This window comes from Malaya genurostris, chromosome 3, assembly GCF_030247185.1.
Source record: "Malaya genurostris strain Urasoe2022 chromosome 3, Malgen_1.1, whole genome shotgun sequence".
Classification (NCBI taxonomy): Eukaryota; Metazoa; Arthropoda; class Insecta; order Diptera; family Culicidae; genus Malaya; species Malaya genurostris.
The window spans coordinates 65,245,058-65,261,442 of record NC_080572.1 but is presented as its reverse complement, the minus strand read 5'-3'; the positions used below and the strand labels follow the sequence as shown (position 1 = coordinate 65,261,442).

The 16,385-nt window shown below is 37.6% G+C and overlaps 1 protein-coding gene across 6 annotated transcripts in view; it reads right to left on the bottom strand.

Annotated features, from left to right (window-relative positions):
- Positions 1-8,520: 8,520 nt before the first annotated feature.
- Positions 8,521-16,385, bottom strand: part of LOC131436594 (SLIT-ROBO Rho GTPase-activating protein 1-like) — a 315,841-nt gene continuing 307,976 nt past the window's right edge. For all 6 annotated transcript variants that reach the window (XM_058605405.1, XM_058605408.1, XM_058605406.1 and 3 more), the window contains one exon: positions 8,521-11,286. In XM_058605405.1, the coding sequence (XP_058461388.1) occupies positions 10,075-11,286 (1,212 nt within the window). In that variant the 3' untranslated portion in view covers positions 8,521-10,074. The remainder of the gene's footprint in view (positions 11,287-16,385) is intronic.

The following is a 16,385-nucleotide window of genomic DNA, read 5'->3' as shown; positions in this document are numbered from 1 at the left end:
AAGCAAAATTTCTAATGATCTAGTTCAAACAACCGTCAGACTTTTGAACCTGCAATTGCACGAGAGTCTGCTTAGATTGATCTTGATTAGGAACCTATACCGAACATTGTTTGTCTTGATTTGTATTTGTTTTATAGCCGACGAAATTACACCAATATCCCAAATGTATGCAATTATATCTTTGTACATACTTGCGATACCGATTTCGATATTTCTGTATGAAATGTTAAAAACGACGAATGTAACAATGAGAGATTCTCTTTGTTTACTTTCTCTCTCGAGTATTGAGAAATATTCCTGCTTTTTTGGGTAATTTCTTCAGTGCAGATTCAAAGATGATAGCTTTAGTTATTATTATCGGTAAATAATTGGAGTGAAGGATTGCTAATATTACCGTAATATTCGAAAGAGAAAGTAAATAAAGAGAATCTCTCATTGTTGCATTCGTCGTTTTGAACATTTCATACAGATTTAATCTTCTCTTCGCCAGGCTTGATTTCAAGTTTTGTATGCAAGCATATATTTTTATAGCGTTAAGTTTCTCTACTATTCTGCTATTTCGGTTGAAGCGATAAACTTTTTCTCATTATTAATAGAGTTTAATATACATATATATATATATATATATATATATATATATATATATATATATATATATATATATATATATATATATATATATATATATATATATATATATATATATATATATATATATATATATATATATATATATATATATATATATATATATATATATATATATATATATATATATATATATATATATATATATATATATGATTTGGCAATTAATTTGCACATGTGAAAAGTGAAGCACTCCATCTGTGACAACCGGCATGATCAATAGGCGAAATCACCTGGAAATAAAGGATTGTCTCGAAAAGCGTTTACTGCTACTTCTAAGGTCACACAAAGGTCCTACGCTTTGCTGGTCGGATTTGGACTCGTGTTATTACTGGAAAGTTTGTTTTGGGGTGGTACAAGGCTAATGAGGTCAACTATGTGCCGAAGGACGCACCGGAGCTGCGGCCAATTGAAAAGTATTAAGAAGTGCTCTTGCATGTAGGTAGTACATGAAGGAGGCGCCTCGTAAGCATTCTATTATCTTATGAGTAGTGTTAACAGGAAGGTTCGTGCATTTGGAAATGGTATTGAACATGGAACAGGTTAAACAATATCTTTGATTGGGTTCCCTGAAAGTGGTGAGATGATCTGATGAATGGATGAAGTTAGGGTGGATATTCTCTCGTGATGCACTTTGAATCGGTACACCCTTTAACTGACTTGCATTGGTTGCTGATTCATGATTCATCAGTCTTGTAACAGATCGGCTGAAAAGTTCGTATCGTTTCTATGAGAGGGCGCTACTAGAATTAAATCCATACCATTTACAGTTAGTACCAACCTTCAAAAGATACGTGTATAAATTTGACAGCTGTCTGATTATTAGTTTGTGAGATATTGCATTTTAAGTGATGCTACTTTTGTTATTGTGAAAAAAAATGGAAAAAAAGGAATTTCGTGTGTTGATGAAACACTACTTTTTGATGAAAAAAAGTGCCGCCGATACCAAAAAATGGCTTGATGAGTGTTATCCAGACTCTGCACCGGGCGAAGCAACAATTCGTAAGTGGTTTGCAAAATTTCGTCCTGGTCATATGAGCACCGAAGACGATGAACGCAGTGGACGTCCAAAAGAGGCTGTTACCGATGAAAACGTGAAAAAAATCCACAAAAGGATTTTCAATGACCGTAAAGTGAAGTTGATCGAAATAGCTGACACCCTAAAGATATCAAAGGAACGTGTTGGACATATTATTCACGAATATTTGGATATGAGAAAGCTTTGTGCAAAATGGGTGCCGCGTGAGCTCACAATCGATCAAAAACAACAACGAATTGATGATTCTGAGCAGTGTTTAGAGCTGTTATATCGAAATAAAACCGATTTTTTTCGTCGATATATAACAATGGACGAAACATAGCTCCATCACATCACTCCGGAGTCCAATCGACAGTCAGCTGAGTGGACTGCACGCGATGAACCGAACCCAAAGCGTGGAAAGACTCAACAATCGGCCGGTAAGGTTATGGCGTCTGTATTTTGGGATTCGCATGGTATAATTTTCATCGACTACCTTGAAAAGGGAAAAACCATCAACAGTGACTATTATATAGCGTTATTAGAGCGTTTGAAGGACGAAATTTCAAAAAAACGGCCTCATTTGAAGAAGAAAAAAGTTTTGTTTCATCAAGACAATGCACCGTGTCACAAGTCGATGAAAACCATACTGAAATTGAACGAATTGGGCTTCGAATTGCTCCCTCATCCACCGTATTCTCCAGATTTGCCCCCCAGTGACTTTTTCCTGTTCTCAGATCTCAAGAGAATGCTCGCTGGTAAAAAATTTAGAAGCAATGAAGAGGTAATCGCTGAAACTGAGGCCTATTTCGAGGCAAAGGACAAATCGTACTACAAAAATGGTATCGAAAAGTTGGAAGATCGCTATAATCGCTGTATCGCCTCTGATGGCAATTATGTTGAATAATAAAAACGAATTTTGGCAAAAAAATGTGTGTTTCTATTAAACGATACGAACTTTTCAGCCGAACTGTTATGGTATCGACTGTATGTTTGGGCAACTTCAAATCAATCACCCTGTACTAATTAATGCTAATTGACGAAGTCGCGTAAAATAAAACAATTAGCAAATTATGGAAACTCAAAGGTAGCAGTTCTGATTGCTGGTTTGATTGATGGGTTAAAATATGTATCTGCTATTCTTGGTCGGAACATCATTCAACCACCTTACCTTAACCTAGACACCAGACATTCAAGCATGAAAGTTCGCGAAATTGATTCGCCAGTGCTATAAATAATCACGTTGATCTAATTTTTCCATTAGTCGCTCACTCATTCTAGTCTGTCTTTCAAAACCAACTTGACCACGATGAATGTTCCTGTATTTCGACTGATCATACTGTTGATCGGAGTATCTACGGTTTCAGCTGGAATTGGTGATTTTCTGGGACATTTATTACACGGTTTTGATGGAAGTGAAACAACGGGAAACTCTTCAACCACTGTAGTGAGTGCAACGAACGAAGTGAACACCCGGCCTACTCTACCGATTGCACTACAAACATCCACTGTGCCGCCTGCTTCGACGGATAATTCAACAAAACTGATCACATCAACTGCCAGCATCTACATCGGTCTAGTTCAATCGACTACGCTTCCAACATCCTCCAGTACATTAAAAAATAGTACAAAAAGTGATCCCGTACCACCATCCAGAGAAACTCGTGCTATCATCATCATTAATGATGATGATGATGATGATGATGATGATGACGATGATGACGATGACGATGACGTTGACGATGCACCAATTATTACAACGAAAAAAACAACTACTACTACCACCACTGAGACGCCTACTACCACTACTACTCTGGCACCTGGCGATGACGGATATCCTTTACCATGATAAAAACAGTTATGAAGTATTAAGTTACTTTCCGTAAGACTTTGGTTTTTCTGAACCTGTTTCAATGTAAAATATAATGCGGTAGTGATCGTGGAAATAGAATAAATGTGATAAAATATATGTAATGTAACTTATTATGCATAGGTGTTGATATAAAAACAGAATTCGTGTAATCAATGGCTCTGTTGGCACAAAAGAACTCATTCAATCTCACAGTGACCCTCGTAAACTCATTACTAGAAAGTGCTGAGCTCAAGTAGATCGCCCGTAGTTGCACTTCGTGATTGACCGAATGAGTGGAAATTACGACCAAAGGCTGTGCTACTGAGGAAATGGAATGAATGTTAGTCCGACACTCATTGTTTCTAGAGGCCACGGGTACCACTGTCTGTCTGTGTCTCCACGAGCATCACGGGATACGAGATGTGTTGGCAGGGATTGGAAGAGATCCGGATATGTTTGGGTAAACAATATGATCTCAACAAGAGCTGATTTTCGAACCTCACACGCAGAGAACCAAATTGTAAAACTGATCAAATCGAATTATTTTGTTGATATAGTGACAAAAGAAAATCAGGGTAGATTCAACGAATATTGCTGACTGAAATTACAAACAATAATATTTATTTTAGTTGGTTTGGCCTACTTATTTTTATTAATATATTGTTTAAAATGAAAAATGTTTTTCTTATACGTTCTGTTATTTTTATTATCAAACAATTTTTCATTTAATTCAACTATTCAATTCAGTTCGGGGAAAACAAATTGAGGATAAAATCAACTGAGCCAGTTAACCGAACGGAATTCAACGCAACCTAAATGTATGTACATTTAGCGGTTTTGAACGCAGTCGATAATAACCCGATCAGCAACACCGGACGACTACAACATCAACGACACCCGGTCACGTGTAGCTTGGTCAGCAGTTAGATTCTAGAAGTTAGATTCAATTATGCGAAATAAAACGAACGGCAGTCATTAAGTTCTGAGATCTTGTCGTAGTAACACGAGTTTGTCTTTTTTTAAAAAGTTCGAAAACAACTAATCAAGTTTAACTAGCCTTCTAGTGAATATTACTAAACAACTGGTTCGAAAGAATCACATTGTTTTCCAAAAAATAAATCAGTTCATTTTACTGAACAATTTTGTTGAATTAAATTGATACAATTTTTTTTAAAAACAAATCTTTTGCTAGTTAATTCGCTTCATTCTTTTCATTAAACAAAGAAATTTAATTGAATCTATTATCAAACTAGTTTGAATTCGTTTCGAAATCGTTGATTTGGAATAACTATTTTTTTTGTCTAAACCAAAGGTTTTTTTTGTCGCTAAAGAGCAATTCCAGAAATGCTTAGCAGATCATCAGACTCGACCTTCTCCGATTTGGATGAAACTTTGCACATGGCTTCAGTATGGCGAACCATAAGTTTTGAACCGATGGAGTGGTCAATCCGACTCACGACTTATTTTTAAAAAGGGCGAATGTATTTTTTTTCATTTCACAAAAATTGCCTTTTTCAAATCGTTGTAACCCGGAAACCGTTAATTGTACAAAAAGTACAAGAAAAAAACGGGACGCAGCAGGAACGAAACGATAGAAAACGAGGTGCTTCAATATTTCAACAGCAGAACAATGCCGGGATCAAGAGATTGCGTCACAGTCAAAATGAATGGTAAGTGTGAACGCAAACAAAAACGATTGCTTTATTCATCATTGAAAGAAATTTATTTGGGTTATAAGGAGGAATTTACAGATCGAAATATTGGATTTAGTACATTTGCAGCATTAAGACCAAAACACTGCAAGTTGCTTGGAAGTTCTGGTTCACATAACATATGTGTTTGCACAATCCATGAGAATGTTTCATTAGCGATTCATGCTGTTGAAAAATATTTCAAGTATGATGATAAGAATTATTATTTAAAAAAGATATTATGTGACTCATCAAAAAGATTCTGCTAACTCCGTGAATGCAAAAGTTGTCCAGCGACACAAGATCTGGAGAGAAGCGTTTTAGACAATTTCGAGGAACGTGATTTGACTGAGATAAGATTTGAACAATGGGTTTCTACTGACAGATGTGATCTAGAGAAATTTGTCAAACCAGTAGAAGAATTTGCAGCATATTTTTGTGAAAAATTAGAAATCTTGTGACTCATGATTTTATTAAAAATCAGCAATCTGATGTTCTTAAAAAGGCAAAATCTATTTTAGAGACAGGAGAAATTGTATCAGGTGTACAACTTTGCTTCCGCCGTTTTTCAATAGGTGGCTGTACCGTCTGAGGCTGGTCGAAATACATAGATGATATTGCCTTTAAAGTGAGTGTGTACAGTGCCTAACGAATTGTCATCGCCGTTTCAGTGACAGTTGTTTTTGTTTTCGTACTATTCACGCTCGAAAATGTCTGTTTATGTGCCCAATTCTCGCCATTTGCAGGAAATTTACTTTTCTGTTACAATTCGAAAAAATGCAGCTGAAGCCCTTCGAATGCTCTCAGAAACTTACGGTGATGCTGCTCTGAGTAAAAAAACGTGCCGGGAGTGGTTTCAATGTTTTAAAAATGGTGATTTCGATGTCGAAGACAAACATGGTGGTGGAAGAGTAAAAACCTTCAAAGATGAACAACTAGAAGCATTGCTTGATAAAGCTTCGTGCCAAACCCAAGAAGAGCTTGCCGAATCGTTGGGAGTTAGTCAGCAAGCCATTTCAAAACGTCTCAATGCCCTGGGTATGATTCAGAAAAAAGGAAATTGGGTGCCGTACGAGTTGAAACCGAGGGACATCGAGCGCCGTCTATTTGTATGTGAGCAACTGCTTCAAAGATAAAATCGTAAGGGGTTTTTACATCGAATCGTAACCGGTGGTTCGATACGATAATCCTAAACGCAGAAAATCATGGGAAAAGCCCGGGCATGCTACTTCGTCGAAGGCAAAACCGAATATTCACGGCGCTAAGGTGTTGATTTGTATTTTGGTGGGATCAGCTCGGTGTGATTTACTACGAGCTCTTAAAATCGGGTGAAACCATCACAGGAGATCGCTACCGAACGCAACTGATGCGCCTTAGTCGCGCGCTAAAAGAAAAGCGGCCACAATATCAAGAGCGACATGACAAAGTCATCCTACAACACGACAATGCTCGGCCTCACGTCGCAAAAGTGGTCAAAAAGTACCTGGAAACGATCAAGCAACCATTCATCCGTTTGAAATTTATTATAGAGAATCAGAAGAGCTTAAACATTTAAGTTTCATTGTGATTTCAGAAGTACCATCGCGGTTCAAGTGTTTATTTCACACTTAATGTCATTTTTGAAAGACAAAAATTAAAATAAAAAAGCAATATTTATGTCTGACGGAGCTGCATCGCAGTACAAAAACAGAAACAATTTTGAAAGTCTCTGTAAATTTAAATCAATGTATAACATTGATGCTGAGTGGCATTTTTGCAACTTCTCATGGTAAAGGACCATGTGATAATAATTTAAAAATTATTATCATGGTAAAAGAACCATGTGGGGTAATTTAAAACGAATGGCACGACGTGAAAGCTTGGCTAAACTACATGAACACCCAATCACAACTGCAAAACAATTATATGAATGGGCAGAGCAGAGACGTCGAGATGCATTCACGACCATGTATTTTTGTTACGTGTCACAAGAAGAATATGAACGGGGTGTGACCGAGTGGAGTAGTGTTTATAAGGATACTAAAATGATTCCATGCACACAGAAATACCATTCTTTGGTCCCGATTTCAGAAACCACAATCGTCACAAGACTGTATTTGAATAACGATGCACGTAGTACTCATACAATTTTCAAAAATTTAAAACCTTAAATATAATTAAGAATTATTCATGTATATGTAATAATTGTAGATATAGCAATAAATAATTCATGGAAATATAAAAAATGGTGTTATAATTAAATAACCTGAGATACTTGGTTATTTAAGAACAGCTACTTTTAGAAGAAAGGATATCATGAACAAATTTATTGCCTTTAATCTGTAGAATAATATTCTACTGTTTAATTGATTATCTTTCAACAAGAACTTGAAATTTTGAATATATCTTTACATTGTTTTAGCTGTAACATCTTCATTTTTCAAAAGGCACGGATGGGATAGCCATCAATCTGTAGGTTTTAATAAGAGCTTTAAAATAAAAATTATCAAAAAAATCGAAACCCTATTTTTTTTATTCAATTTTGTTGGCTCATTTTGAAATTATTGAGAACAAATATCAAAGTTTTTTAAAGTGCCCTATTGATTCCCTACAACTTCTTCCTGAACGTCATTTTTGTACGATTAACGGTTTCCAAGTTACAACAATTTGAATAATGCAATTTTTGTAAAATGCAAAAATACATACACCCTTTTTAAAAATAAGTCGTGAGTCGGATTGACCTCTCCATCGGTTCAAAACTTATGGTTTGCCATACTGAAGTCATGTGCAATGTTTCATCCAAATCGGAGAAGGTCGATTTTGAATTTGTCACTTTTTCGTCTACTCATTCCTGGAATTGCTCTATTACATTGAGTTATTGATGCGTTTTTGCAGAACGAAATTTGGCTCGAATGCGAAAGTCATCACTGCAACCGAAGTCTATCCCCCCCCCCCCCCCCTTCCCCCCTATTCTGTATTTCGTTCAAATCGGATTGTTTCGATCGAATACAAAATTTTGCATTCTGTAGCTCGATAGAATTCGAGTTTTCCATACAAAACATCACTCGATCGAATTGCAGAACGCAAATTTTTATATTCGTTCGAAAAAAAATCCGATTCGATCGAAATACATAATAGGGGTGGGTGTTTGTTGAGGCCAAACTTGGTTTGAAAGGAAGAAATACAAATACAGTGTTGATTAAAAATTTACACATTTTTCGAGCATACCTGTTAGGCGTCACCTAGCGGTGAATAGTTGAAGTTGTGTCTACATTATCAATCTGAAAACTGGTGGAAATTTCTTCAAATGAATAAAGAAACCGACCTGAAAGTGGTTGGTATTTAATATGTTTCGTTTATTTTGGAACATTTGATGGATAAGTGGGTAAATGGTAATGGCTACGAAATGGTCGAATGTTTTTTTTCTTCTTCTAGTTTTAGCTTGCAATAGCTTTTTAATAGTGATAAATGGATAGTTGAGTTTATGAATGTGTACGCAACGAATGCAGTTAGGGACCCTTAACCTGCAGGGCTGAACGGATGAAGACTATTTTACTTGCGGCGTTGCTTGCTTGGTTTTGGTTGAATCGTTTTCCAGATTAAAAAGCTGAGAATAATGTCCACTGCATATCGTCGTGGATAGTTCTGCATAGTTTGGGTTATTGGTACTGTATTTGATTTAGTCACCGGAGTGATCGATAGCTCGCTGATATCGCTTGGTTCTCTTCAGTTTTTAATATATTTCATCGCTATCTGCACAGTTATGGGTATACATTTTTATTGTGTTGGACAACAGAGTTATTTTTGGCTTATTGATTCGTTATTTCATTAGCTTATTCGTTCTTTTACTGGGAGCTGGTCTACTGTTGCTAATGTTGCTTTCTGTGAGCTAGCTTGTTTTATCGGTCGTACACGATGAGAGTAGCTTCTAAATCAGATTCTAGTGAAGCCATTCGAATTGATCGGAACACAGAAAATCGGCGGGTTGCAATAATTTTTCCAAATAAACCACTGCTTCAAATGTGTAGAGGGAATATGCAATGTTATTTCTTTTTAGCACATTTTTTTTATTGTAAAGTCTAATAAAAAGGACTCACTGAGAAGATGTTAAAACTTTAAAAAATATTTGTTTTACTAAAACCGATTCAGAATTTGCACTTCACGTGCGATTGATCGCTTAACTTATTTTTAAAAAATTCGATGTTCATAATAATAATGTAAAATATAGGTTAAGGTGTTAGGAATTACGGCTTGAACTAATTCTAATATCAAAATTCAGATGTTGCATCAATCACTGGAGAGGCCTTTTGTTCATCACTTTCTCCTAGGCTAGAGATTATGTTGTGATGTTGGTTCACTAAATATGGTTCAGACTAAAAATCTGCTCACAATCTACTGCTCGTAATACACATAAAATTGTACCTCTACTGACTTAGAAATTCGATTTTTTTATTTTGTTTTCAATTCGAGAACTTGCTATCTGTTCTACTATTCTGATTTCTCGTTTATTATTGATCTTACTGATTCCTCCCAGTTTGTATATTGTACCAATCCAGTCTTAAACATTAATATTTATTGTTACATTGAAATATTTTGGTGTTTTTACTGTCCGATCTGCTACCGTTACCAAAGATTTAAAAATTCGATCCAAAACTCTGCTCTGCTAAAACTGCTATAGTAAGCGTGTAACCGCCCCTGTCTCTTACCCATCCGGGACGAACCCTGTATTTCCACAATTCCCACAGTCGCTCAAATTCTCACAGTCACCTGTTCAGCTCATCAGTATCCGCGCTAAACGTCTCTCAATTACTATTGTTTACTTATTTTTGGTATATCACTTACAGAATGAGTGTTTTGGACCGGCAACCGAGTCCAATCCGCCGATTCTAGTCCTGTGTTCGCCGTGACATTTCGGGTGTGTGCGGTGGAAGCACCTGGGGCTTTTTCAGGATATGTGGTTTAACCTTGACCTGTGGTTTGAACGAACTCAAACTTTTGGCCTGTTGTTCCTGTGCCAGAGAGGTAACCGCTGCTGCGGATGTGTTCTCAGTAGCTTTCACCAGGCAACCTCCAGTCAGGTGAAGATCTGCAAACTGGGAAACAAACTTCTGAGTATTTCTCGCTGGAATAGGACTCTTGGCCAAATCTTTGGTCGCAGGCGAAGCTAGACTATCCGTGTTTCCACCGGCCGAAGACTCGTCTATGTGAAGCACCTCATCCGCGGTAATTTTGGTAATGCCCTCCGCAACATCCTCTCCACTGACAGAACCTCCTTCTTCGATAATTTTAGGAATATCAATCGATGTCGGTGTTTTAACACTGCACTCCTGTGGCTTCACCTCTGCCTTTGGCTTGTCAACCGGTAGTCCACCTTTCAAATCCAATTTAACCTCCTTCTTGCCGGTGTTCTCGTATACAACCGATTCCGTTGAGAACCGTTCATTTTTCTTCAACGTACATTGATTTTGAGCCGCAAATCGCTCCGCCGATGTCATGTCCTCCAATTCGCTGTCTAACGACTCTCGAGAAATGCTTCCGGTTCCATCTTTCCCGATCGCCGGTGGTAAATCCATGACCAAGTCCGGAGCTATTCTATTTCGACTCAAAATTCTCGAAGTCGCAAGATTTTGATATGAACTCTGCGTAGCGCGTTTCTGCCACAAATCTCGATTCTGCTGGAAAACATTCATAGCAGAAGAACCAGCTCCGACCGCAACCAAGCTGAGCTTGTTTTCCGACAAGCTGAAACTTTTCGAATGATACTTTCTCATAGGTCTTATCGGCTCCCCATTCTCATCAACAGTCTGACTGCCGATTCCGGCAGCTGAATCCGAGTGTCGATTCTTATCGTCCCCCTGGTCCTTGGTCAGGGCCACCGGGAGCGTATCACTGCGACGATTCAACATCAGTGACGATTTGGTGTGTTCTGGCGGTTCTCCCATGCCACTGAGAGCATACCGAAACTCTACGGTATCTTCCGGATCGTCGTTACTAGTACCGGAACCTTCGATGCTCTCCCCACCAACCGGAGATTTACCATCCCGGGGAACGGTGATCTTGGTCGGTTCAGCGTAGATTGGTTCCGATGGTTTCTGGGGCTGAAAAAGGGTGAAGTTTGGATCAGAAATGTAGATTGTAGAACGTGACAATAGTTACGAATTAGATACACAGGTTAAATGGGTGGTTTTGCAATTGTCAAGCGTTTGATCAACAATACTGTTACTTTAAGCGGCGATAAAACATAAACAACCAAACGGAATAGAAAAGTTATGCTTACAGAACGGGACTAAACAATTTGAGAATGAAAATGAAGTTAAATCGTATGTTTCTAGCACCACAAACAAAACAGTATAATGCTGTCCTACTGTGCACCATTATGACTCGTTGAAAGGGACAAGAATTAACACTTAAATTTAACTCACTTATTCTAATGTAGCTTTTTTTAGCGTGTTGGTAAAATTTACCAAAAATTCGCCTAGAATGAACTCACACTATAATGTTTACTTTGGTAGCAGAAATGCCGTTTATAAGCGGCCCTTACACGAGACAATATTATTGTCAATACAAAGAGTATTGACAATACTTTTGATCGTGTAATGGAAACTTCATTGGATTGACGAACATATTGTCAAAAAATCAAAACTGCTCATCAATCCGACAATACTTTCTCTCCAGAGAAGAAACGGTCAAATATGTGCAATGAGCTCTTCTCTCAATGTTTCAATGTTCAGTTGCAACCCTCTCAGCAGGCCGTTCAAATTTGTTGATTTTTGAGCGCTTGTTGAACGATATATTGCACGAAATATTCGTTCAATTTGCTGGAACGGTTTGTTGTTGTTTTTTCTCTTGCAAAAATAGTGTGAAAATTAAGTGTTACCTTTCCATAGAAAGAAAATTTGTTGTTATTATACGTGAAGTAGAAGTATTGTGCAGGTATGTATTGTTAGTTTGAACAAATAAGTGGATAAAACTTCAGAAATTCTGCAGTAAAACTAGTCCAACGGGGCTCCAACTCCTTATGTTAAAAATGGCTCAACAATGGACCTCTGTCTGCCGGATTTGTTGAACGAAAAAAATGGCATTCGGTTCAACGGTCTGTTTCAAAATCGGCAAACGAAGGTCCCGTGTTGGCCCTCCGTTGAACGATTGATTGGACTTTCATTGGACCAATGATCCAACGTATTGGACCAATGAAGGACCACCGTTGAACGTTTTTTTCTAAGTGGGAATATTTGAAGCTTCAAACGCTTGATTTGCTCGAAAAATGCGGACTCAAGTTACCAAGTCAATTGGATTGACGGTATTGACAATACTTTGGATTGACAATAATATTGTCACGTGTAAGGGCCGCTAATACTTTCTCCTCAGAGAGAAACTGTTAAATATGTGCAATTGACCAATCCACGCGTGAATGTGTTTAGTGTAGTTAATACTAGTGTGAGTGTGCCAAAGATGCCCAGTGAATTTTGTCGAGCCGCATAGGGCCAATTATTGAAGGAATATTTGGAACGAAAAATTGTGCAATGCTTAGAAAACAGTTAAGATAACCATAAAACTGTTCATAAAAATCTTCAACACGAAATAGATCTGATTCTTGCTTGTTTCATGAGTTCTAAACTAGTGAAACTCTAAGCATTTTTTCAGCAGTGTATAATTATAAAATTCATAAATGTTTTTACGTCAGTGAAAATCGAACCCCGCAATTAGGTTTTTTACCGTCACTGCTAACCTCAATCGGATGAACACATTTTGACAGTTCAGCAGTACTGTTTGTAAACAGAGATTTTTTTGTTTGTCTGTTGACAAATTGGATGAGAGCATTTACGGTCCATATCGCCTAAATAGAGTATTAAAACATTTGCTCACGATTTGATACGGTTTGTTTTTGAGATTTATTGAATAAAAGTGACTAGTTGCAAAGTGTAAAGATGATTGTTTGATTCGATTTTTGTTTAAGCTTGTTTGTGAACAGTACCGCTGAACTGTCAAGGATGAATTTTTGTTTATTCGTGACGCCACGATAAAAAATTCAATATCCGTATACGCTGCATCGGTGTGCGTAACAGAGACGTCAAATTGCTCAATGGCCTCATATTTAAAGCGTCAAACGCTTGAATTTTTCGAAAAACTCGAACTCAAGTTATCAAGCCAATTGGATTGATGGTATTGACAATACTTTGGATTGACAATAATATTGTCATGTGTAAGGGCCGCTATACAGTTTTCTGGATTACACACACGCTCTTTAAACATAACTCATGGTTTGAGTTGCGGTTACTCAAATTCATAAACTAGAACAATATGCCAAAATTTGAGTATTTATTTGAGTAGAATTTACTCAGACCATGAGTTCTCTCTCATTTATTCATGCATTGGAGGAAACATTGAGTTTTCAAACATTTGTGTTAAAAAATACTCCTCGCAGTTCAGTGCGTTTTCATTCTCGGAATATTCTTATCGAAGTTAAGAATGCAAGAATACGTTGTTTTTCCATTGCCGTACCTAAGAAACGGGTTTTAAAATCATGAATCATCAATTATAGATGTGATCAATTGAAATTTTGCTAATTTTGCTTTCAATTATGCTAAGTCCAACGCAAGAATATCAAAATCGTTCAATTTTTAATCAAACCCAGTTTTGAATCACTTTTTTGCGCTTTCTATTAAAAAAAGAAGAAGCATGAGTTTGTATATAACCATTAACGAGGATTTTTTTTTTATTTTGAGTGCACTAATTGCTTCTCGTGTATATTGAATTTATGAATAGTCCGGATCAACTCAGATTCAGTCCCAACTCTACAACATACACGAGGATAATTTTTCACTTGTTGCTACTGAGGTTTTGGAGACGATTTAGAGGAATGCCAATCTGTCGGACCGTGATTTGGCCAGAAAATTCGGTGCTGCCCATAGTACCGTGAGGAGAACTCGACTCCGGGAAGGAATAAAGTCGTATCGAGCTAGCAAACAGCCAATTCGGACCATAAAACAGAATAGTGTGGTCAAAATTTGTGCTCGGAAACTATATGACCAGGTGCTGACCAAGTTCGACGGGTGTCTTCTGATGGACGATGAAACCTATGTCAAGGCTGACTTCGAGCAAATCCCAGGTCAACAATTTTACTTGACAACGGCTCGGGGGGATTTTCCAAACAAATTTAAATTTGTTTTTGCCAACAAATTTGCAAGAAAATTTATGATTTGGCAGGGTATTTGCAGCTGTGGCAAAAAACAAAGGTTTTCGTTACAAATAAGACAATGACATCGGAACTATACCAAAAAGAGTGTCTCCAAAAACGAATTTTTCCGTTCATTCGATCCCACGACCATCCCGTAATGTTTTGGCCAGATTTGGCAAGCTGTCATTACAGCAAATTCGTTCTAGAATGGTATGCAGTTTAAGGGGTCCAGTTTGTTCCGAAAAACCTTAACCCACCCAACTGCCCCCAGTTCTGCCCTATTGAGAAATACTGGGCAATCATGAAGAGGATACTCAAGGCAAAAGGAAAGGTTGTCAAAGACATCAATTATCTGTCTCAGCTTTTTTTTATCACCACCCGAAAAAGTTAATTTTGTTTAATGCATAATAATTGAATACTGCGTCATTACACGTTTACAGTCGCTAAGGTGAGACTAACGAAATATTGTTCCAGTTTATAAATTTAATGTCGTTTTCGCTTGATGCCAAACCTAACCCAGTTTGTACCCTAACTGCTGTCAAACCGTCATTGTTGAACTAAAAATCGAGTCAGTTTCGATCCTAGTTTTGATATCAGGTTTGCTCAGATCCCCGTTACTATGTGCGAAACCAACACAGTTTCGCTAACAATGTTTGTTTGAGGAAAGTACACTGGGTCAGTTTCAGTTTTCTCAGTTTCACTTTTCTCTTTTGAGTGAAAATAATACTACAACCGTGTTGTGCTGTTCGGTACGCTCTTATTCCTGGAATATTTTTATATCGAAGAATTCAAGAATATATCGTTTCCCATTGTAGTGCCTAGATCGTGTTTTCAAGCTTTCATCCATCAATCCAAGGGGAGGACGCTTAGAACAATGTGCCAATCACACATTAACACAATGCGTTGGTGCATTTATCAATATAGGCACTTTAGTTTTCATACAGTTGCACAGTTGCGGCACACGAAGGGCTCATTTCTGACAAGTAGCTGTTTCATGGGGCACAGCGTGGCACACTTAGACTCACAGTATATCACGTGTTTTTTTAGAGGCACAATATAGTTTGTGTTAAGCGACTCTCCCCTTGCATCAATCATTGATGACCCAGTTCTGTTTTACATCTCATCCAAGTCAGTCGATAAAACAAAACCGCTTACGTTCGGAACAGAAAAAAACAAGTACAGTATTGTGTAGTGAACAATAGAACGACCTCGAAATGAGTGAACCAAACGAGCAAAAGCTACAGCCGACACGAAAGAATACAATTGTTGTTGACTTCAGGCAGTGCAAAATTCGACCTTCGATACGAGAACTTGAAGGTTTGCTTAAGGAGCAAATGCATCTTGACATTAAACGTGTGCATTTACTTCAATGCAATAAGACGAATAATGTTGTTTACATCCAGTTTTATAAAGAGTTGGATGCAATTTAATTCGCAAAAGATAATAACAATGTGCACTATGTGGAGCACGAGAACATTAAGTTCAACATTCCAGTATATATGGATGGTAGTGCTATAGAAGAACGTGTGCATGATTTTCACTCAAGCGTCACCGATTCTCATATTCGCAAAACTATGTCCCAATACGGAGCGATTCTCTCTATCGAAAAAGAAAAGTGGAAGAATTTTTTCCCCGGTATTCTAAATGGCGTACGTTTATTACGTATACACTTGAAGAAGGCTATACCTTCTTATGTGATTTTCGGTCAAGATACAAAAAATACCGTGCAAATCACTTGTTACCTATGACAATCAGATGGCCACATGTCAATATTGCCATAAAGCTGTTCACTACGGTAAGCCATGTGATAAACTGGACAAGGAGACAACTACACCAAAGGACAACGGTGCTTCTTTCACATAAACCCCAAGCAACCCCAGCACACCTGTGACAGTCGCCAACAACAATGAAGCATCCCCTCCAACGAAACCATCAGTATTCTCTATAGAACAAAGTACACCGGCTGCAGTTAACAACTTACCCTCCAACCAACCAGCAATTGCAACCAATGTACAACAA